Raw genomic sequence first — 24,040 nt, 5'->3', positions numbered from 1 at the left:
AAATCAGTCTGCTGTAGATAACTACAGATAAATTATATGGTAGCAGAATACCACACACATGGAGAACACAGACAGACCCTGACCAAATACATACTAAAGAGAACAGAAAGTATGAATAGAAATGTGCTGAGAAGAGCTGAACTGGAACCCACAACAAGCCAGCCTCAATAAGTAGAGCAACAATGGAAAAACAGAAACATTACCATTCTTCATAAAACATTAAATAATAAAATCAAGAATCAATCATAATAGTAAAATCATAGTCCTAAAAAGAATAAATATTTCAAACCAGTTAAATAGAATAGCCAAAATTTCCCAAACACCAATAAAATATTTAAAAACATCTGATGAATAAAAAAAAAAATCCAATAATTAAAATGCTCTATTTCCCAAAAAAACAATAAAATATTCAAACAGAAAATCAGATTACACCCAATAATAAAATCTAGTAAGGATTAAAAATCTCCTGCTCTCCACACCTGGGATCTTTTGATTTCCAGCTACCTTGACATTGTCATGCATTGGGGGAGGAATGGCCATACAAACTTATGCCTAAGCTCTCAAACACACTCCTCTCTCTCCTTCTCAGACACATTGTGTGTGTGTGTGTGTGCCTGTGAGAGCCTATATGTGACACACAGGCTCTCAGAGGTACATACAAACACATACACACCCAGGCACGCACACAAGGGCTCTCAGAGACATATGAACACAAGCTCTGAAAGACACACACATACACACACAAGCTCTAACAGACACACATTCAAGCTCTGACAGATACACACACTCATGCACATGAACACAAGCTCTAACACAGACACACACATACACAGTCTAACACAAACACACACAACACAGGCTCTGACCCCAAAATAATCAACAACTAAGCCTAGTCTCAAGCCTCCCCTTCTTATCCAAACTAGTACTACTCCCAACTTCTTGACTTGAGGAAAAACACATCTTGCACCCCCATCAGTCTGGCTTTAGGAAAAGCCTCAACACTAAATTTGTTCTATTGAACATCAGATGGTATTCATCTAAAGGCAGATAAATGAGGTGACTATCCTAGTCTTACTAGATCTTTTAGCAACATTCGAAACAGTTGATCAGTCTCTTGATTCAGCATCTAAAGAATATTGGTATCAATGATACTGCCCTTAAATGGTTTGATTCTTTTCTACCCAACAGAACCCAATCTTGTCATGTGAGTCAACGAACAGTCCACCTTTAAAAATCTCATTTATGGAATACCTTCAGGGTTCTTTCTCTTATTCTTGTCCTGATTCTATCTTTCCTCACTGATGTGAATTTATAGATAACCAACTTTATGTCAAAATTGGAACCAACCAAACTTCTCCCATCACCATTCTCAACAACTGTCTCATAGCAGTAGCTCAATGGCTTAGCAATCATAAACTAAACTCAACCCCTCCAAAATTTTAACTCATCTGGTTAAGCCACTGAGGCCACTCCCTATAGTCCATACCCTCTCTGTTTGGGATCCCTCTCCAACCCAATGACACAATACAAAGCCTAGGGTTCAACTGGAATCCCACATCTCCAAGGTTGAGAGCCTCCTTTATGTACCTCCATCAGATTCAGCAATTATACAACTATCTCGATTAGCACAACCTTGCATCAGTTATCCAAGCATTAATAACCATTCGATTAGATTACTCCAGCTCTACTGAATAGTATCCTTGGTAAGGGCCAAAATCAATGGAGCACCTAAAGACCATCCTTTACAGACTACACCAGCTACAGAATGAAACCAGGAATAACTTCAAAACCCTGTGTTGAGTCTTTAAATGTGTGAACAAACAGGCACTACAGTATCTTTCCTATCTCCTTGCCTTCTGCACTCCTGTTAGAGAACTCTGATCCTCACAAAAGCCAATCCTGTCTTCTCCACACCTGACTTCCGCGAAACTGAATTGCATAAGACTGAGGGTCTTCAGCTGCTATGTTCCCAGGATATGGTACGAGGTTCCACTATCCATCCACCTAGAACCAAGCCACTTCATCTTCTGAAAAAAAGCAAAAGGCATGGTTATTCAACCAGGCCCTCCAACAGTGGGTTCCTTAAGAAGAAGAAGGTTTCCCCTAGATGTTTCTCATCAAGTTCGCACAACATTATCTAGTACCTCCAAGAATATACTTGTTAATCTTTATATTGACCGTGAACATACTTGTTAATCCTTTTTTGATTGTAATCTGCTTTGGGACAATCCCTGGCAATAAATTGTAAAAATAAATAAAATAAATAAACAAATCAGAAACTTAGAAAATAAAATTACTTCATCCCCATGATATTACTATAGTCATGAAAACCTCATTTGACAAAAATAGAAGAAAGACAAAATAAAAAATCTGGTAGCTTAATTCCTTCTGAAAACTACTAATAAAATAAATAAAACAATCCATCAAGAGACACAAACACTTTCAAAACCTATAGTAACAACAGTGGAACAGCAGTGTCATTTCAGTCTCTCTCAACACCCCATACCCCAAACTCAAACCCCTCCCTTTCCCGTTCTCTTTCTGTGGCAGCCTCTCTTAACCATGCAGCTACCTGGCTTCTCTCTGAGTTAAATCCAGACTTCTGTTATGTTCAGTCCAGCTGGTTAGCAGCAACCTTGAACCCCAATGTATTTGGGCCGCTAGTGCTGCTAATGCCGACGCTCATGCTGGCCTCTTGCATTCTACAAGTCTGCGTGGTGTAAGATGCTGATCATCCCATCTGTTCCTCCTCAGGCCCTGCAAATTGCATCCTCGCCACTGGCCTGACATCTTACAAGACAACAAACCTAGGTAGGCCCGAGTGCAAAGCGGTTGGGCCACAGCCCAGCCAGGCCACTGCCTGAAAGATGAGACTGGATGATTCCGTTCTTAAAACGGGACAATTTTCCCGAGGTATTTAATGGTTAAAATGGCCCAAATGAAAAATCGCACTCGTCAAATGCAGCGGTCCTGGATTTATACATGGGTACACTAGACTTATGCCTAGGACAGCAAATATCTGGGGGCGGCTGACCAACTAAAAACGTTCTGCCTCCCAGTTGTGCCAATTGTCACTCAGCAGAGAACAGCCTTCTGCTTCCTTTTCCATCCCCTCCCCTCCCAGTGTAGAAAACAGGAAAGGAGATTGGAAGGGACAGAGAAAAGAAAACTGCTCTACTCCCTAGTCATTGGGGGCAGGGACTGTTTTAGGATGATTCAGGGGGCACGCTGTCAGCAATGGTTAAAGCCTAGAGGTCTGTAAACCTTCTGTGACCTAAGAGGAATAAAGCAGGCGAATGCGCGAGTGAGGGTGCAGCCCAAGTCAAGTCATACGACTAAAATATTTCAAGCTTTAATGGCCATTTGCAGGTTGGGATGAACTGATCTGCATGTGCATGTGTTTTTTTGTTTGGTTTTTTTTTTAGGTGGGGGGGTGAAGGGTCTCGATCTTACTCCCAGTCACTTTCAGACTAGAGACTTCTCTGTTTAGCAGCACTCCTCCCTCACAGCACATTATAGCCACAAAACCAGGTGAGAACCTCAGCCCTTCTCTTGTACAATGCTGTGTACGCTGATGGCAACCCATAAACAACTGCAAGGCTGGGAGAAGCGCGGGGCAGCCTGGAGATGAAGCTAGCAATGGCAGACAGTGGGCGCCTATCCTGTTAGCCGCTGCACATTTGTCCCTGCCCTGTACGAGGAGCCATGGAACAGAAATTGCTTTCCTTTTCGCTGCCTATTTTTTGTTGGCTACGGAGTTTCTGAACCCACAGTCCTGCTCATCCGTCTCCTGGCACAAAGAAAGTGAAAGAGGGCTTTGAAGAGGGAGCGAGCCGGAACAAAGCCTCATCTGTAGAGCGGGGAACAGGGCCACGTCGTCAGTCACTGTCACCGGCCACAGAAATCAGCACCATGATTGTTCCCGTCCAAGGCGAGGAGACAAACGGCGTACTGTGGCAAGGCTGGGCCATCGGCTTACGCAGCCAGGCGGATGGGGAGGGAGATGAAGATGAGGAGCGGGAGATATAGGAAAAGGAACAGATAGATGGGGGAGGGAATGGGGAGAACAGAGTGGAGAGAGAAGGAAAAAAAAAAATAAGGAGTGGAGATTGAGGAGAGAGAAGGCCCGTCTAGTCTGCCCAGTTTCACTGCTGCTCCAAAGTCATCGACCCCAGGTGATCTCTGGCTATCCCCTCACTTCTTCACAGCCAGGGATCCTCTGGACTTATCCCAGGCTTTCATCAATTCTGTTACCGAGAGAGACGCGAGAGAAAACAGAAAAGCGCAAAATACAATCCAATGCTACAATTCCCATAAACTACACAAAAGTAATCCAGAATGGAAAGGATTTGTCTATAGAAAACTTGCCAGTCTCTTCTTCTGCATTTCTGTGTGGGCTGCTAGTGACAATCTCTTACATCTTGACTTGGGAGCAGCTGCCTGACTCCTTACCAGCACAGACATCAGCTTGCGGATATCCAAGTGCATAGACACCAACCTCCACCCACCACCCCCCCCCCCCCCCAACTTTCACCTCCGTCTCCTGATGGCACCTAGGCAATTATCTTATAGAATCCTCTCCAGTAAATTGCTGCCAACTCCTGACAAGACAAGGACTCAGAGCTGGGTCGGCAAGGATCAGCTGCTGGAGTCTTTTCTTTAAAGCTACTCAAAGTAAGTCTGAGACAAACATGAAAGTTGGGGAAAACAGAGTGCACAGTCAGGGAGGAGAGAGCGGAGGATAGGGGTGTGCGTACAAAAACATTCTTTTATATTGTGGTTTTAAATTTAGTTTAATTTTGTTTTTAGTTTTAAGCACCTGTTTCCAAATAACGCACATTAAATGACCAAAAAAAAATACAATTTAATTCCTTTTTCCTATCATTTCATTTAAAAAAATTGAACGAAACGATATGCAAATGTTGCTGACATTTCCTGTCCATAAGCAGGCTGAATTAGCAATTACATGTGGGTGATGTCGTCCGGCGACACCGAACAGACTTGTCTCTCCAAGACAGTGAAGCTTTGAGCTCTATTGAGCATGTGCAGGAGTTCCCATACGGGCATTGGTTCTCGAGTCTTCTCAGCCATTTTTTGTCAGAGCATAGCACGGCCGTGATCTTTCTTTCCTACAATTTTTCTATAAAAACTGCTTCATTTGATATATTTTTTATTTCAGTTTCTTCTTCTTAAGTTGCCTCACTGGCTATGCTGTCCCACAGCAGCACTTTTTAGTGCTACTAAAAATAAAGAAAAAAAAAAAGAAAGAAAGTCATCTTAGCAAGACCTGTGGCCCTGTCTTCTACCGTGTCCGGGAAGAAGAAATCAACCATAGTGAGCAATTTCAAAAGTTGTACCTATGGGAAGATTATGTCCCCCACTGGCAGACACGAATTGCGTTTCAGTGCCTCGGGCCAGATCACGACCAGAACTGTAATGCCTGCAGATGGATGTCCCCGTATTTGCAGAGGTCCAGGGTGCTTCGAATCAAGGTCCTGCATAAATCTCTCCACAGTCACAGTAGGTCCTCATCCCACAGTGCAGCCTCATCAGGAAAGGAGTTGCGTGGGAGCTCCTCAAAAACTCCTCTGGCCGCTCAGGCCTAAGCCATGAGGTTGATTTCCAACAGCTGCCCTGCTTCGGAGGCAGTGTAGCATCAATCACTGGAGCCATCGCTGCCTGCATCAAAGAAGCATAAGCACGGTGGACGGTCATTGTCACCATCATCACTGTCGGTGCCAACAGCATCGGCGACACACAGTGCATCGACTTGCGCAATGCAGCTTCCACCGACGCCAGTGGCGCACAGCACATAGAGGTGCTTGACACTCAATGCCACGCAAGCTGGGTGGCCTCTATACATGATCCTGCCATCAGGGGCCGTACTATCATTAGGTAGGGTGAGGCAGTCACCTTAGGCGGCAAAATTTTGAGGCAGCAAAAGAAAGTGTCCCCCAAAACATCTGTGCAGCAGCCTCCTCACCTTGTATCCAGAACAGGCAGAAATAACACACCAGCAGCTCAGAGGGATCCCAAAGACAACAGCAGCAGCAGGGCAGATTTATGACGTACCTGCAGGGATCCCAGGCCCCACAGATAGGAAGACAGCAGTGGAAAGGATTCATGGCATGCCCATGGGGATCCCAGGCCCCGCAGACAGAAAAAAAGTCTGGGCCGGCACTGGATTATGACGTTCCTAAGGGTTCCCCATACCCTGCATGCAGGAAGGAAAAAAAAAAAAAAAAAAGAGAGATCCAGTGGGTGGGGTGAGATGGAAGGGAAGGGCTGAGTGAAAGGAAATGGCATGGCTTGGGAGGGGAAGGTGTGAGTGAGAAGAGATGGAAAGTTAAAAGAGGTGAATGAGAAGAGAGGAGGGAAGTGAGTGAGTGAGAGGGAAGGAAAGCAAAGGGGCTGAGCGAGTGAGTGGAGATGACAGGGAAGAGAAGGGGGTGAGTGAGAAGGGAAGGGAAAGGGGAGTGAGAGGAAGCATGTGAATGAATATGTGTATGTTTGAGAAAGCATGTGAGAGAATGGGAGTACGCGTGTGTGTGTGTGTGTGTGAGCATGTGAGAGAGTATGAGCAAGTGTGTATGAGTGAAAATGAGCATGTGTGTATTAAAATGTATGAATGGGAAAGTGTGGACAAAGTTTGTATGTAGCCTCCCTTTCCCCCACTAATCCAAGATAATTTCAGGATAACTGGAAATCAAAAAATTCGCAGGTCTGGAAAGCTGGAATTTTTTAAAAATTCTTAATAGTTTTAATTATTGATGTTATTTGATTTGTCTGCTGTTTTGACTTATTGTATTGGTTTTTGGGAACTTTATACTATTTGTCAGCTGTCTTGAAATAGTTTAATTTTTTTATATATATAAGAATAGTTTTACTATTATGAATATATTTTATATTTTCTGATTTTATTGTTTTATGAGGAATGGTGATGTTTGTTTCTCCATTGTTGCTCTGCATACAGTCTTGCCTTTTGCAATTTCCAGTTCAGTTTTTGTCTGCATGTTTCTATGAATACTTTATGATCACTTTATTCTGTATTTGGTGAGGTGTATTCTGATGTGTGATGGAAGTGAGGTATTCTGCTATTGTGTAGTTTCCGTGTAGGGATCTATAACAGCCTATCTTGTTCTGTTTTCTTAATAAGGGGTGTATTGGTATTTTAGGGCCTGGTGTAATATTTGCATGGTTACATTTACATGGGTAGGGTTCTTACTGTTTGAGTGCTGGCGGTTAGTACAGTTTTGGTATGGGAGGTTAGATATATTGTAATTGTAGTTCAGTTTATTCATGGCTTTTTGAGGGCTAAGCCCAAACCAAACACACTTTACAATAGGCCTTATACCATATGAGCTCTAAGCATCTTTTTTGCAGTTTCCTCATTGGCATCACAGCAGTGCATGTAAAAATAATATCCATGTTGTTTTAAGTGAAATTTTTACATCAGAAAACTGAATGTCCTTTTTCATGATAAAGCAATGTTTGTGTGAAATGAGAGCTGGGGGGAGGGGGCGCAAGGTTCACCGAGCTCCTAATCCCCTTGTACCGGTCCTGAGAGAATGCACCATGCTCAGACCCTCACCAGTCGACCATCTCCCACTTCCCCAGGATGCAAATGCTGGGAAAGGATGGAAGCAGATGGTAGAGTTCCACGTAGTGTGGCAGGATTGCCAGCTTCCTAGAAATATCTCTGACACTCTTAATATGCCACACCTCCGGGAACTCTGATCCCTACCCGCCCACTTCCCCAGCATTTTAAATCATCGAAAGGACTGGACTCCAAGAGGGACACACTCTGCCATCTCAGTGATTTGATCTGCACCATGCATGGGGGGGGGGGGGGTGGGATGTGAAGGGAAGTGTCATCTCTTCCCTCACCTCAGGTGGCAGATTACACAGTGTAAGAACACAGGGCACAACTCACATGAAACATCGTCAACCTGCGCTGGATTCCTCAACATGCACCTCTAGAGATCTGAAGCATGCCAAGGCATCAAAACACATTATCCCAGTGCTTCTCAGTCCTTGGGGGCACCTAGCCAGTCAGGTTTTCAGGATATCCACGATGAATATGCACGAGAGAGATTTGCATACCATGGAGGCGGTGCATGCAAATCTCTCTCATACATATTCATCGTGAAGATCCTGAAAACCTGACTGGTTAGATTTGCCCCGAGGACTGGGCTGAGCACTGCTGTACCCCATTGAAGCCATCAACACATCCACCTCAGACTTCGATTTATCAAGCTGTTTTGCCCACACAGGTCTATATAGGTTCATATATGCAGATGATGTTCAATGGGTTATTCAAGCAGGAAGGGATCCTGTTCAGGATATGAATAGGATAAATGAGAGTTTAGGAAAAATCTCAAACTGGTTGAGTCTCAGAAGCTGCTTTTAAATGTGGCAAAAATGGAATGGCTTTTAGATAGGGCTCTAATGAAAGTGAGGGATGTTGAATTACCAAGAAGTAAAAGTGTTAGGAATCTAGGGGTGTTAGTGGATGAGACCTTTAGTTTAGTTCCCCATTGTCTTCCATTACTCGGACAGCTTTTATTAAGCTAAGGCAGCTTAGGAGGCTCAGATCAGTTCTAGATTTCTCAGTTTTTAGGACCATTGTGCAGGCCTTGATCTGTCCATTGTTACATTATTGTAACACATTATTGGTAGGACTCCCAAAGAAAGATTTATATCCATTACAAGTAGTTCAAAATATGGCTGCTCGATTCATTTTTCATTATCCGAGGAGGACAAGCACAGTACCTTTGTTACAACACCTACATTGGTTGCCTATAGAAAAGCACACCCAGTTCAAGATTTTGTCAATGCTTAAGGCGATTCACGGTTAGGCGCAAAGTACCTGCAGAAAGGGGTCAAGCGTTATACTCCAAATCACAACCTGCATTCTCAGATTGATATTTTGTGTGTGGTTCCTTCTAGAAAGGAAGAAAGATTTTTTTAGGAAAAGGATGTTTGCAATTTGGAGACCTGAGTTGTGGAACTTTGTGCCACAGGCTATAAGATTGGAATCAAATTATTTAGCCTTCAGGAAGAAAATAAAGACTTGGTTATTCTGATTCAATAGCTCTAGAGCCTTGGGGCTCTTTCATCATCAGTGAGGAAAGCTGTTCTCCTGGTTTTTGTTTCTTTTTAACTGCTTTATGATATGTATTAGATTTTGTTGCTTTTAAATTGTACACCGCACTGGCCAGACTTGTCTGATTTAGCAGGTTAAAAGAATTAATAAATAAATACCTCCAAAATAGGGTCTACACTCCCAATGGGATCAACTAACTCAGATCACGACTATGAAATGAGAGTTGCAGTGGTGATTACACCCAAGAGTTCTCCAGGAAGAAGCCTGTCTGATCGCTCCTCTACGAAGCAGTTCTGGTGACAGATGCCTCCACTAAAGGGTGGGGAGTACATACCAGAAGCCTTCAAACACAAGGCCTCTGGATTCCTCAAGAGAGCCACTGTCAATCCTCTAGAGTTGAGAGCAATCAGATACACTCTATCTCTTTGCAAATTTTCTTCAGAGGAAGAGCATCCAGATTCAAACTGACAACCAGGTCGCCATGTTTTATATCGAGAAGCAGGGAGGAACAGGATCATGGCCTCTCTTTCAAGAGGCCCTAAATACCTGGTATCTGGCAGAGATAAATCAAGCTATTCTTCAGGCCACTTATCTGCCTAACATCTCCCACACACTGGTGGATCAACTCAAGAGTATTTCAACCACAAGCATGGTCTCTACAGCAGTCAGTGGCCTACAAACTCTTCAGGTTATAGGGTCTATCATCAGTATATCTATTTGCATCACAACAGAACACAAAACAGTCAACTGTGCTCAATTCTACCAAGTGATCACAGGTTAGCTCTAGATAATTTCCTCTTTGACTGGAAACAAGACCCCATGTATGCTTTTCCACTGTTACCGTTTATTGCCAGAACAGTGCAGAAAGTTCTTCAGGCCCATGCTCATCTAACCCTCATAGCCCTGGCATATATGGTATGTGTATCTTGTACAACTCTCCAGCAATCCTTCCATAAATCTGAGAACAGACTCTGCGCTGTTGACACAGGAAGGGACATTGTACCATTCAAACCATTCCGCCCTCAACTTCACAGCTTGTATGTTGAGGGCTGTTATGAAACTGACGGTGGACCCTTAGTCCGAGGTAGAGTTGATGTTACTTAAGGGAGAATAAACTCTTAGGTCTCTACCGTCGGAAGGCAAGGCCAGGTAATCCAACGTTGAACAGTTACTTTGCCACGAAGCTCACGGTCCCTCCAGGAGGAGCCTGTAGGGATCCAAGCCGCTTGGACTTAGGAGACTTCCTGAAGACTGAAGATAGGTCTGGATGCAGGCGCCTCCTGCAGGTCGTGGGGTCCAGGCTGCTGGCGACTCCAGCAGGTCGTAATGCAATCCAGAAGTCGAAGCAGAGAGAAGGGTCAGAAGCCGGTCCAGTGGTCGAAGCCGAGAGAAGAGTCGGAAGCCCGAAGAGTCTATCCAACAATAGAAGAAGCAGGAACTAGGACCAGAAGGACATCACCACGGAACACAAGAAGCGGAGTCCAGGAACAGGGAACTCAGGAACAACACCAACCAGGAGCCAGGATACCAAGGCAAGGTCTGAGGGGAGACCTTTAAATAGTGGAGTTCCCCAGAAGAAGCTAAAATCAGTATCCAGTAGTGGTCCCTTTAAGAATCCTGCTTAGCCGCGCGCACGTGGCTCTAAGCAGGCTCGGCGGGGGAACAGCCAGCAGCAGAGGACATCGGCAGGGATGCGGCCAGGCCTCAGCAGCGGCCTTGGCCGTGTGTCGGAGCTGGCTGACCGCTCCCGCAGGTGCCTCAGCAGCATCCCAACGCCGCGGGTGAGTGGCTGGCCCCTGTCGCGGCAGTCCGCAACCAGTGGCCATAACAGGGCTCATTGATAGAAGATATTCACAAAAAACGACATCAGCCACATCATAAAACCTCCCAACTGTTCATCTCATATGATGCCAACTGACTAGAAGTAGCGATTGCCAAGCATACCTTGTCTAACTGGCTGGCTGAGTGCATTCATTACTACTGGACCTTAGCTGAACTGCAAATCACAAGCTCAGAGAAAGCTCATCAAGTGAGAGCCATGGCTGCATCTGTTGCACATCTTCCAGAAGTACCTATTAAGATATCTGCAAAGTTGCAACTTAATTTTCTGTTCATAATGGTACATCACACTACTGTCTTGATAACATCTCAAAGACAGACAAATTTGGACAAGCAGTTTTGCAACATCTAGCCTTGCAGTAGTCCATGCTCATTAAACACTCTGCTACAACCCTCAGCCTGGGATTCCCCACCTGCTTAAATCGACAGAAAAAAACAAATTTGTTTACCATAAACCATATTTTCCCGTAGATAGCAGGATGAATTAGACATGGATTACCCACCCACATCCCTGAAGAGTAAACTACATAGTTAGATTAGCTCTGCAATAGACTAAGGAGACTCACAAGGCAACGCCTGCATGGAAACTCTTGCACATGCTTAGTAGGGCTCAAAGCTCTAACTTGGAGAGACAAATCCATTCAGTGCTGCCAGATGACATCACCCCACATATAATGGCTAATTCAGCCTGTTATCTTCGGAAAACTGTTTACAGTAAGCAAACTTACTGTTTCAAATGACCACACATCCCTAGTTTTAAGATCGCGGTAATTAGAAATATCACATGCAGTAATTCTGTGTCACCATAACCTTTGATACAAGAGAGAGTACCTTTGCACTACAAATCCATGGCACATGCTGGCATAGCAAACAATTGAGCATCTTTCTCTTTGGCTCTCCTGTCCCCATGGCCACTAGTCTAATGGATTTGGAGGAGAGGGAAAAAAGAAAATAAAAAAAAACACCCTGCCATTTACAGACCAGGCTAATTCAGCGCATGAGAAACTATTCACAGAAGCCTCTGAAAAACCAGGATCCTGTGTCCCACATAAAAGTTCACTGCCACTAGAAGAGGCCAGAAAGGCTCAATGATAGCCTTGGCACACTGTCGTCAGATGTCAGGCTCCTTAAGAAACGCAGCCAAGCAAGACAACAACCCTTAAAGTTGTGTCCTTAAAGTGCACTTCAAGGACACAACAGCCATCCTTGAGATGTTGGAGAGGTGCATGAAAGGAAGGGACTCCATAGCCTCTTGCATGCTTCTCCAAAATTCCCACATATGCCCAAAAGACCAGAGCAGAAGGCCGGGAAATTTCAGTCCATCCGGTACCCCTGTGCTCCAAGAATACCACAGCTCTCCTCGAGCTGCTAGAGAGGCGTGCAAGAGGAATGGACTCCATAGCCACTTGCATGCTTCTCCAGAATTCCCACGTACGCCCAAAGCACCAGAGCAGAGGACTGGGGAATGTCCATCTGACTCTAAAAATCCAGGGCCCCTATGCTCTAAGGATACAATAGTTCCCGAGCTGCTAGTGGAAGGGGCTCCATAGCTATGTGCATGCTTCTGTTAAATTACCTTTCGAAGAAAACTTAAGACATGGCTTTTCCTCCAAGCCTTCCCCTAACACAAATTTATCATCAGACTCAGCTCAAGGAACTGAATGTTCACTAATCTCTCGATCTTTATGTAGTTACTCCTTTCTGCTTACTTCCCAGCTACTATAGCTCCCAAGTTCAATACCCTTGTTTTATGTAACTTTGCTTGTTTCAGCCTTCTTGTTTGGTTCTCTGGTTATCCCCTAGTTCCATGTAAACCAGACTGATATGAATCTCATTCATGAAGTCCGGTATAGAAATATGTTAAATAATAAATAAATAAATTCTAATATGTCTAATACACCTAAGACCCACTATAGCGGTACTCCTGAAGCAACACACTGGATTTAACGTGGTATTTCTATGGGAATGCTCTAGATTTGACACACTATATTAGGATATTCCTATGGGAATGCCCTGGATCTTGCCTACTATAGTGCTGTATTTCTGCAGTAATGTTAAGTCAGCTATTGCTTGTCAAGGATTAATTAACAGCAGCACAGTCCACTTCTCCTGCACCTCTACCCCAGGGACAAGTCTGGACATGCAGAATCTTGTTTCTAATCATCTTCCTAACTACTCTAACAAAGGTGGTGTGGGGTGACCCAGGCCACGAGGTGCTGCTTTCAGAGGGATCCCGATCTGCGGGGCATGTGCCACACACAGCTCCTCACAAACACAGCCTGACAATAATTAGTAATCGATGCACTGCATCCTAGCCTGTCCCCTTTACCTTCACCACCGTCCCCAAAAGCAGCAGTAACCAACCTCACAGATACCGCAGTACATTCACTTCACTTGGCAGAACTGAATGCAGGTTATTCTTTCACCAAGCGTTTTCCTCCTGCCCCTTCGGGCTTCCAGCTTAGTCGGGACCCACAACTGGAGCTGATTGCCAGGAGCTTTCCCTTTGCAACTAGCCAGGGATTTTTTCTCCTGTTTTATAATCCCCTCCCAGCTCAGCCCAGCCCAACGACTGCAGTGACAATCCTGGGCCAAGGGCCACACACCCCAGGGGATCTTTCAAGAACCCAGCAATTAATGCTCCCTAAATCCGGCCCACTAGACGTCACTGTTATACGATGACCGGGATGCCCTCGACCCGAGGGGGGGGGGGGGCCGTGAATGTCGTCCCTGCAGCATCCAAAGCCCCGGCTGGCCCGTGGAGCAATTAGACCTGGGTCCCTGCACAAAGCATACCCTGCACCGCCACCCAACCATCCCAGAAAATAGCCAAACCCTCCTATAGGATTGTCAGCCAGCTAAAAAAAGGTCTGCCCTTTACTTTCACAGTGCGTATTCTTTGAACCCCATTAAAAAAGGAAAACTCCGATGGGGGGGGGGCGGTTTATTTGGTCAGGGGAGGAAAATCCCTGCTTAGGTTTATTTTCATAAAAACGTCCCAAATCTGCAGTCGGTGCGCGGCGCTGCGCGCACTTTACGCTGGCACCGGAGCGGACTTGGAAGTATGCCTGTTCCCTTTTACCTCCCCTAATCACCCCGATCTTCAAAGCCCAAAAAAAACACTTCAGGTGCTGCAAAAAAAAAAGGGAAAGTTTCCGAGCCGCAGAGCCGCGCTGCCATTGGGGGCTCTGGGCCTGTTATCACACCAGAGTATTTCTGTACAGTGACACTTCAGTGTAGGAAGGTGTCGGCGCGTCTTAAAATTCACTTCCACCGCGGCTGGGAAAAGAAGCAAGGATGACAGATGTGAGACACGGAGGCGGCACAGTGAAAGGGAGGGAGGGAATGACGTATATTGGGGGGGGGGGGTGGTAATGTGTGTGGGTAACTCCCCCAGCAAACCACGTTCCCTGACCTTCTCTCCATGGGCTGTTGCTAATTACCTCTTACTTAACGGATGAGGCATGAACTGTTTCCATGTATCCAGAACTGCTGCTCGACTTACCCATAAAAAGGCCAGCATTGGATACTTGGGGGGGGGGGGGGGGGGGGGTAGAAATTGCATATTTTTGGTTTTACCCTAAACTAGAACATAATATTTTAAGTAATTTGTTAAAACAGAAACTCTGCTTTCTGTTGGCATCAAGTCGGTACACGCGAGCCTCCCCTCCAACAGAGAATTCAGGCGGCAGACTCAACGCAGCAAAATAACGTTGCTGAAGACAACCCCCGTACTCTGCCTGCCCGATCCGACACCCACCTACGGCCAACGCACAAAAGCGAAGCGCTGAGTGCCCGGAGCTCAGCTACCAGGGGGTCTCGCTGTGAATCTGTGCCAAACCCCTGCTCCCGAGCACTCTGCCAGCAGGAAGACCTGCAGGGCACACCGTGAGGGGCGAATCTCCAGCCAAGCTCACGGGAGAGGAAGAGCCACACGCCATCTGAAGTCTGCAGGGCGCACCGTGAGGGGCGAATCTCTACCCAAGCTCACGGGAGAGGAAGAGCCACACGCCATCTGAAGTCTGCAGGGCGCACCGTCAGGGGCGAATCTCTACCCAAGCTCACGGGAGGGGAAGAGCCACACGCCATCTGAAGTCTGCAGGGCGCACCGTGAGGGGCGAATCTCTACCCAAGCTCACGGGAGGGGAAGAGCCACGCGCCATCTGAAGTCTGCAGGGCGCACCGTGAGGGGCGAATCTCCAGCCAAGCTCACGGGAGGGGAAGAGCCACACGCCATCTGAAGTCTGCAGGGCGCACCATGAGGGGCGAATCTCTAACCAAGCTCACGGGAGGGGAAGAGCCACACGCCATCTGAAGTCTGCAGGGCGCACCGTGAGGGGCGAATCTCCACCCAAGCTCACGGGAGGGGAAGAGCCACACGCCATCTGAAGTCTGCAGGGCGCACCGTGAGGGGCGAATCTCCACCCAAGCTCACGGGAGGGGAAGAGCCACACGCCATCTGAAGTCTGCAGGGCGCACCGTGAGGGGCGAATCTCCAGCCAAGCTCACGGGAGAGGAAGAGCCACACGCCATCTGAAGTCTGCAGGGTGCACTGTCAGGGGCGAATCTCTACCCAAGCTCACGGAGGGGTGGGGGAGAAGAGCCACGCGCCATCTGAAGTCTGCAGGGCGCACCGTGAGGGGCGAATCTCCACCCAAGCTCACGGGAGGGGAAGAGCCACACGCCATCTGAAGTCTGCAGGGCGCACCGTGAGGGGCGAATCTCCAGCCAAGCTCACGGGAGAGGAAGAGCCACACGCCATCTGAAGTCTGCAGGGCGCACCGTCAGGGGCGAATCTCTACCCAAGCTCACGGAGGGGTGGGGGAGAAGAGCCACACGCCATCTGAAGTCTGCAGGGCGCACCGTGAGGGGCGAATCTCCAGCCAAGCTCACGGGAGGGGAAGAGCCACACGCCATCTGAAGTCTGCAGGGCGCACCGTGAGGGGCGAATCTCCAGCCAAGCTCACGGGAGAGGAAGAGCCACACGCCATCTGAAGTCTGCAGGGCGCACCGTGAGGGGCGAATCTCCAGCCAAGCTCACGGGAGAGGAAGAGCCACACGCCATCTGAAGTCTGCAGGGTGCACTGTCAGGGGCGAATCTCTACCCAAGCTCACGGAGGGGTGGGGGAGAAGAGCCACGCGCCATCTGAAGTCTGCAGGGCGCACCGTGAGGGGCGAATCTCCACCCAAGCTCACGGGAGGGGAAGAGCCACACGCCATCTGAAGTCTGCAGGGCGCACCGTGAGGGGCGAATCTCCAGCCAAGCTCACGGGAGAGGAAGAGCCACACGCCATCTGAAGTCTGCAGGGCGCACCGTCAGGGGCGAATCTCTACCCAAGCTCACGGAGGGGTGGGGGAGAAGAGCCACACGCCATCTGAAGTCTGCAGGGCGCACCGTGAGGGGCGAATCTCCAGCCAAGCTCACGGGAGGGGAAGAGCCACACGCCATCTGAAGTCTGCAGGGCGCACCGTGAGGGGCGAATCTCTACCCAAGCTCACGGGAGAGGAAGAGCCACACGCCATCTGAAGTCTGCAGGGCGCACCGTGAGGGGCGAATCTCCAGCCAAGCTCACGGGAGGGGAAGAGCCACACGCCATCTGAAGTCTGCAGGGCGCACCGTCAGGGGCGAATCTCTACCCAAGCTCATGGAGGGGTGGGGGAGAAGAGCCACGCGCCATCTGAAGTCTGCTATGTCTTTGCGGTCCAGTAGCATCCGGGTCAACAGGGGACCAGCCCCGGTTTAAAAAAAAACAAACTTGCACTGCATTGTCGGCCTTAGGGCCGGTCCTTCCATTAGGCAAACTAGACTGTCGCCTTGTGCCCCAAAATTTGAGGTGGCAAAACCCTGCCTGCGTGAAGCCCAAAGGGGTGCTGTGCTGGAACCACTGCCACCAGCAGGAGGGACTGCTCTGCTAGAAATGACACCAATTTGTGAGTTGGGGGGTGCATGAAAAGTTTGCCTAGGGCACCAAATACTCTTGCACCCGGTCGGCCTTTGGTTAAGGAACGCAAACTGAGTTAATATTTCATTACCGGGACTCACTCATGAAAAAAACAAACAAACAAATCCTTCACTCTCCTTCCTTCCAAAAAGGATTTGTTTGTTTGTTTGTTTGTTTCAACTCAGCCTCTCCCTCACAAGCCAGAGAGCATCCAGCACCCTCAAACAAAACAAAAACAAACAAAAAGAATTAGAAAGGAGTAAATGAAAATTCAAAATGGTGGCCAACAATCAGGACCCAGGCTTGAGCAGAAAGGCCCATCCATGCGTGTGGTGAGTACAGTTAATCCCCCCGGAGCTCCCCATTATGAGACCGTGTCCCCAAAGATGCGAGTAATAAGCATGCATATCCAGCATGGTTCTCTCCTGCATCGGCATGGGAGAAAGACTGATACATCACGCATTTCCAGCATAGCTCTCTGCTTCAAGGGCAGGGGGAAAAAAAAAAAAAAAAAAAAAAAAACTGATGCTTCACGCATATCCTGCATAGCTTCAACGACAGGGGTGAAGAAAAAAAAAGGATTCGCAATCACAAAGCGAGGAGTAGCTGGCTTGTTACGGCGGTTACTACCCCAACCAAATGTGCCTGATACTTCACTTTCAATGCATATCCAGCATGGCTCTCTGCTTCTACAGCAGGGGAGAAGAAAAAAAAAAAAAAACCAACAAGAGCTGTACAACATAGTCTAGGTAAAACAAATAAGCATGGGTGTAGCTTGCTTATCGCGGCGGTTACTGCCCCTACTACCCCTAACTAATCAAGCTAGATATTTCACTTGCATGCAGCTCCATCACTGCTCTCTACATTAATGGTGGGGGTGGAAGGGGAATAGAACAAGGAGCTAAGAGTAACAGATAAGAATGAGAGAAAAAATGTGTGAGGCTTGCTGGGCAGACTGGATGGGCCATTCGGTCTTCTTCTGCCGTCATTTCTATGTTTCTATGTTTCTATTAAGAGGAGGACGAGGCTGTAACCAGGCCACAGGCGCGGGTGCGCCTGCCCCCTAACCCCGCTGGCATGGCCGCCAGCAGGGCGTGTGGTTTCCGTTTAGCACTTATTGTAAAGCACTTCCGAGGAAGCAGCAGCTAAAAAACAAAAAAAAAGAAGGTTTCACCTAAGCCTGATGACATACATACAAGTGAGGTGAAAATGTTTGGTCTCGGGGAGAAACAAACTCCCAACATTTTATCCTCAGGATAAAGGAAAAAAAGTGGTGGAGGAGCAAAGTGCACAGGCTCCCCCCGGACCCGGTCTCTAGCTCCCCTCTCGTGCAGGTGGATGAGAGAGAAGGGGGGGGGGGGGGAATGCATTATGAGCCCCCCCCCCTTAAAATGGAAACCACGGTGTCTGTCCATATGGGCTGGGGGAGGGGTGAGAGGCTCCTCCGAGCAGGACACAAGTTTGCATTGCACGAGTCGCAGTACTTTGGGGCTGCGACTGCGCACACACGCACTACAGATTCTCTCTCTTCTCCCCTCTTTTCCTCTCAACTATCTCTGACTCTCCATCTTATCTGACGAGATGAATCTCCGCTTCTCACAGACAGCGCTCACACCTTTTTTTTAATCTGTTACCATGGTGACGAGAAGAAAAAAAAAATTTCATCAAGTTTCTGGGGGGAAGGCTGAAATTATTTTACAAAAAGTCTCTTCCGACCCCCCCCCCCCCCGAGCCAGAAAAGCTGCTTCTCCTCGGGGAGGGGGGGGAGGTGGGGGGGGGGGGGAGTCAAAAGTGCTTGAAACTGCTTCTGCCAGGGGAAGATGCGGCACTGGATGGAGAGGGGGCAGCACCAAAGGCTGAGGGATGGGGGGAAGCAGTGGGAGGGGCAGCACCTGAAGTTGCATCCACTGGGAGGTGGGCACAGTGCTTTGCTTTTTTTTGTGCAGATGGGGAGCAGTGGGAGGTTGCAGGGCGTGAAGCTGCTTGGTTTGTTTTTTTTCTGGGGAAGGTCGCAGGCCTTGCTTCTTCCGAGGGGGGTTGGCACAGCATGGGGAGGGTACAGTGCTTGGAAGTGCTTCCTGTAGGGGTAGGGAAGGTAGAGCACACTAGGGTTGCTTCTTTCCGGGAATGGGAAGATCAGACTAAGGGCCTCACTTAAAAGAACAGCATAGACAGGCCACGGAGCTCTATTTTCTGTTAACTCGTCCCCCTTCCTGAAGCTGCAGGAAACTGAACTCTGGGCCAAAAGATGCCACCGTTTCAGAACTGTGCCAACTGACCTGAAGGCGTTTTGCCAGCATTGTAAATCTCCTCCTAGTTTTTTGTTTTTTTTTTCCGCAAAAGCTTCCAAATAGCTATTAATAGAGTACAGATTAAAAAAAAAAAAAAAGTGCTCAAACAATGGTTTTAGAAAGCCAGTGCTTGGCCTGACTTAAAGCTTTGAAACACCCCAGTGGTGGTACCCATCAAGCCCCCCCCCTTCTGCCAACTCCTGCACAAAAAGACACCATAGAAAAGTTAATACAGGACCCGTATTAGGCAACACTTTAAGTAGAGGGGGAAAAAGTGGACCAACAATTGCACCCTTCTTTCGGCTGATGCTAACTCAGCCCAACTGTAGTTGAATTTATACAAGGAAATTCTTAGTTGCATTTCTAAAACTGTTCATTTGCAAAAATTTGAACTCTGCACAGGTTAGCACACAGGGTATGTGTGTGCACTGGACAGGCCCACAGCACAGGAATCACCATCTCCTTCCCCTTCCTCCGGAGCTGAACCTATCCTGCAGGAATGTTTAGTACCTGGGAAGACTTTCAGGAACATTGTTTTACTGCTGATGAAATCATTTACAAAAACAACAAAGCGAAACCAATGCTGCAGGGACTGCCTGCAGAATGTGTACTCGCATCTCAATTAAAAAAGTGATTATCCAGCTGAGGGGGGGCGGAGGAGGAAGGGAAGCAATGGAAGCCGAAGAATATACACACACACGGCTGCAAGGGCACTTCATCTGCATCCCGCTCACAGGCACCTCTGCACGTACCCGCACTAGCCCTGCAAGGGCCGCTCATCCAGACCAGATGGGCAGTTAAGAAGGGGGTATAGCTTCCATGTTGCGTACTTTTTCTGGTGGCATCCGCAGGCCTGTGGGAGCCTCGCCGTGACTCCCTGAGCTCTCACTGTATGGCCCTGCTGGCAGCAAACCAGGTTGGAGTAAAGCCCAGCCTCACAGGGGACAGCCTGGGGTCAACTCTATTTCCTCAGGACACGCAGAGTCAGGTTTCTCCCTTATCCCATACTTCACCTTAAGGGGAGCAAGCATTGAATCACATCTAAATCCAAATAATTCCGTCCCATAAAGCTACTGAAATGCCCATTCTAGGTCTCCCATCTCAATTTTAATTTATATGCTTTGTGAAATCTTTCTTAAGAAAAATAATCCCTACTTCTTGCCTACTAAATCTGTTTTGGTTTTTTTTTTTATTATTATTTGCTGCTCCTCACTTAAGCTTCAAGCTGCACGCTAGCAGTTTTCATTAGAATGGGGGTTTTACTACCTAAAGTATGACAGAGATGCAGGTTAGCACACTGTCTGTTTGCAAAAAGTCATTTCTTTCTGTTCAGAATGCCGCTGGACCCTAGACGGCCTGAGCCAGGACACAGCATCGGTTTGGCACCTTGCAGGCTAATGCAACCATCTCAAATTAAAAAGTTCCATGTTTCACTTTTTATAAAACGGGTCAGCGACTTCAAAGTATATAAAGATGACCAAAGCTAGTACAGAAGGTTTGCCTCTCCCTCCCTCCATCAGGCCCTGGAGCTGGTGGTGGAAGGCTAAGGGTGGGGCAGACCTTACAGTCACACCGTGCTGCAAGCTTTATTCTGAGCACATGCAGCCGGGACTTTAAGCCAGCTAGATGTGAGTTTTTTGAAAAGCCTCTCTAATTTCCCATGGCCAAGCAGTTCGGTGGACTTACGATGATTTATGAGAAGAGCGCTGGCTCTTCTGTGTAGAAGAGAAGTCAGATTTAAGGCTAACTTGAAGAGTAAGCAAATGAAGCAGGTATCAACAACTGCCTTGAGAAGGAGTTGGCTGCTAATCCAGGTCTAGCTTTGACCCCCTATCTCATATCTGGAAATGTTATTAAATGGCTAAGCCCCCTGCTCTGCAACTCATGTCTGGCGTGAGCATGCTCAAACCCCTCACGGTTTGCCGTTTGTTAATCTTTGCCAGAGTCACAAAGGTTGGGTGAAGGGGATTTTCTAGACCACAAGTGGGCAACACTTCTCATGGGTCTAACAATCCCTCATGTCAAAGATGTGCTGACCTCCGACCAATGCACCTTCCTTGAGGAGGTTCTGCAGCCTGAGAGGTCCCCACCAACCCTCTCAAGATTGCTGATCTCAACCACCTGTTTAGGTTGCCAGAGTTTGCGCTCCAGCACACTTCTGAACCATGTCAAGGCAGAACCTCTACGCGTCTGTGCTGTGCACCATTTGTGTCTTTATCCTTGTGACCCATCTAGATACCATTTGGTAGGATGTTCTTTCCACCCCCCCCCCCCATCCAAGGATGAAGACCCTTCATGGGTAGCCTTCTATTCCCAGCTTGTCCCAAGATCCACTGAGAACCTAAATGAAAGAATTCTGCATGGTATCATCCGTACAGGTGAGTTTTTAGTACATTTCACAGACTCCTCACCCTCCTCTCCCTTCTGTGAGAAGATGGTACACCTGCCTTGCACTGCCTGCCTTGCACTGCACCAGACTGCAGCCGCTTTTCCTGGGGTTAAAAAAAACCTGTTGCTGCACTTCTGGATTCATTTCTCTCCTCATTTGTTTAATGTTAGGGTGTCTGTTGGCATGGTGGATGCCTGTCTCAGCCAGAAGACACTAAACTATTAGCTCTGCTCTCCTCCTGCCCCGCTGGATTACATTTTGTGTTTGAATATTTAATATTCTGTTTTCCATTTATAGTTTATTTAGTACACATCTTCACCAGTTTCTATTTGATTTTGTTTAGATCAGCCTCTTCTTAGTTCCCCTAAATGAGGAACTAGGATTGCTGTCATTACTTGATCTCACCTCTAGGTGGGATAAGGAGCAGATCTGCTTTTCTTAGCAAATTGAGATCTACTTTTTTTGTGACTGCAATGGAGTAAAAGCAGGACTGGATTAGCTACTTTGGGTTGACCTTGATCCGTTGGCAACCTTATTGCTCAAAAGCCAGAGACAAAGCAACAAAGCCAGCATTGTTAACACCACAGCCCAAGGAACTAAGACTCGCAGTGTTAATGCTTCCCTTTCCCCAAACACACAGATACACACATACAAAAGCTCCAACAGAACAGCATTGATCAGGTGCATTTCCCAGAGATACTGTATGTATGCACTCAGTGAGCACCACACAAATCATCCACTGCTTCGTGGGACAGCAACAGATCTGGGTGCAAAGCAACTTTCAGTCTCATATTTATGCATAAGTAAGAAAAGGCAGGGGGAGTCCCCTTCCTACCTGGAATGATTGAGACCGTGTCTTTCTCCCAGGACACCACAGTAACATACTCCTGCACTGAAGAAGGGATGAGGCACTTAAATACAGCCACACTGCCACGCATTGACCGCTGATCCTCCACCCGCACTGTGTAAGGTTCCCTGAATACTGGAAAGGAGGGGGGGAAAAAAAAACAAACCAACATAGTTCTCTTCTGTACAATATCAGAGATGAAAAAACCTAAAGAGATCATTTCTAATTTAGTATGGTTTCAAAGCAGCATTTCAGTCTAGGCAGGCCAAAATCTTTCCCTACAGGAGCCTAGAGCTGCAAAGTCAGTTTTTCATAATAAATTTCATGAAATTTGGAGCTTGCTTGCATGGACTTGTACTTCCAGTTTCCCTTTTGAACAAAGCAGGACTCCATCTCCATGTACGCAGTGGAACTGAATCAGCCTGCCTTGACAAAATGGAGCCAGCTGGTGAGCCTGCCACTGTCGTTCTCCCTCCCTGTGGCACCATCCACCTATGGAAACCATGATCTGCCCAGCACGGGGCCCAGAAAAACGTCATCCAGCTTGTAAAGTACCTGAGTGGGGAAGAGTCATGGAGAGTAAGCCATCAATGTCATACACCTTCCAGGGCTTGAAAGGCTACCTGCATAAATCAGTCCAATGCTTCCCACCCCCTTCAGTGGGAAGACTGCCCCAAAGGTTGCCAATTCGCATCTTGAACTAAAGATCCAGGGGTGGGGAGTCCCCCGAGGAGATAGAAGCACCACTTTAAGCCTTTCATACTATGCTCTGCAATTCAGTGTAAGCCCCTGACAGCCATTGGATATACATTAGTATTCAAAATAGCATGCATAAACAACATCAGATAGGGGGAGAGAGATGGAAAGGGGGAAGGAGGGAGGGAGATAGAGCAAGCCTCAGAGTGCAAAATACAAAGATATCAGAGATGCACATTTCCCAAAGCTGACAGAGAAAATAAAAGACTTCCCACAAAGAATAAAGCAGAAAAAAAAAAGTGTGTATAATCCTGGGAGAAAACAGCAGGTATAGCAGCAAAATATGTCCTATCCTGCCAGCAGCCAGAAAGACTGAGCAGCGACAAATCCAGAGCAGTTCCAGAACCCAGAAATTGTTATTCCTCTTCTGTAATTTGCAATTCTTTTTATTTTTTTTTTGGCCCAGCCACTTCCTCCTGCTCTTTTGTACTGCCAGCTAAGTAGGGACCAGGGCTGAGATCTGGCAGGCCCTGGCACCCCGAGCCTTCATTCACAACTACCACGGGCTTTTTTCCATTTAATTTTAATGTTTATTATTAAGTTTGTCTTTTCAACCACATATAGCAATTACTCCATCCTGAACATACAAGATGTACACAAGCATAATCAGCAAAAATAGCACAAACTGGGTTTCCAGTTTACTCATAATCCAAAGCTTAGCAAATCCATCTTGCACACATCCCCCCTTTAGTCACATAAGGACATGCCATGCTGGGTCAGACTGGCTAGCTACTGGCCAGTCCAGGTCGCAAGTACCTGGCAGATCCCATGGAGTAGATCTAATGCCTGTTATTCGCTCCCAGGGATAGCAATAGCTTTCTTTAGTCTTCCTGGCTAATAATCTGTTATGGACTTTTCCTCCCCGAACGC

The 24,040-nt window shown here is 47.2% G+C and overlaps 1 protein-coding gene across 1 annotated transcript in view; it reads right to left on the bottom strand.

The window, feature by feature from the left end:
* DSCAML1 (DS cell adhesion molecule like 1) overlaps window positions 1–24,040 on the bottom strand; it is a 233,064-nt gene that overhangs the window by 190,202 nt on the left and 18,822 nt on the right. Inside the window, 1 exon segment of the mRNA XM_029573333.1 lies at window positions 22,403–22,549. Within this exon segment, the coding sequence (XP_029429193.1) occupies window positions 22,403–22,549 (147 nt within the window).

Source organism: Rhinatrema bivittatum, chromosome 12, assembly GCF_901001135.1.
Source record: "Rhinatrema bivittatum chromosome 12, aRhiBiv1.1, whole genome shotgun sequence".
Lineage (NCBI taxonomy): Eukaryota > Metazoa > Chordata > Amphibia > Gymnophiona > Rhinatrematidae > Rhinatrema > Rhinatrema bivittatum.
The sequence above is the reverse complement of the archived record's forward strand: the minus strand, read 5'-3'. Positions and strand labels throughout refer to the sequence as shown.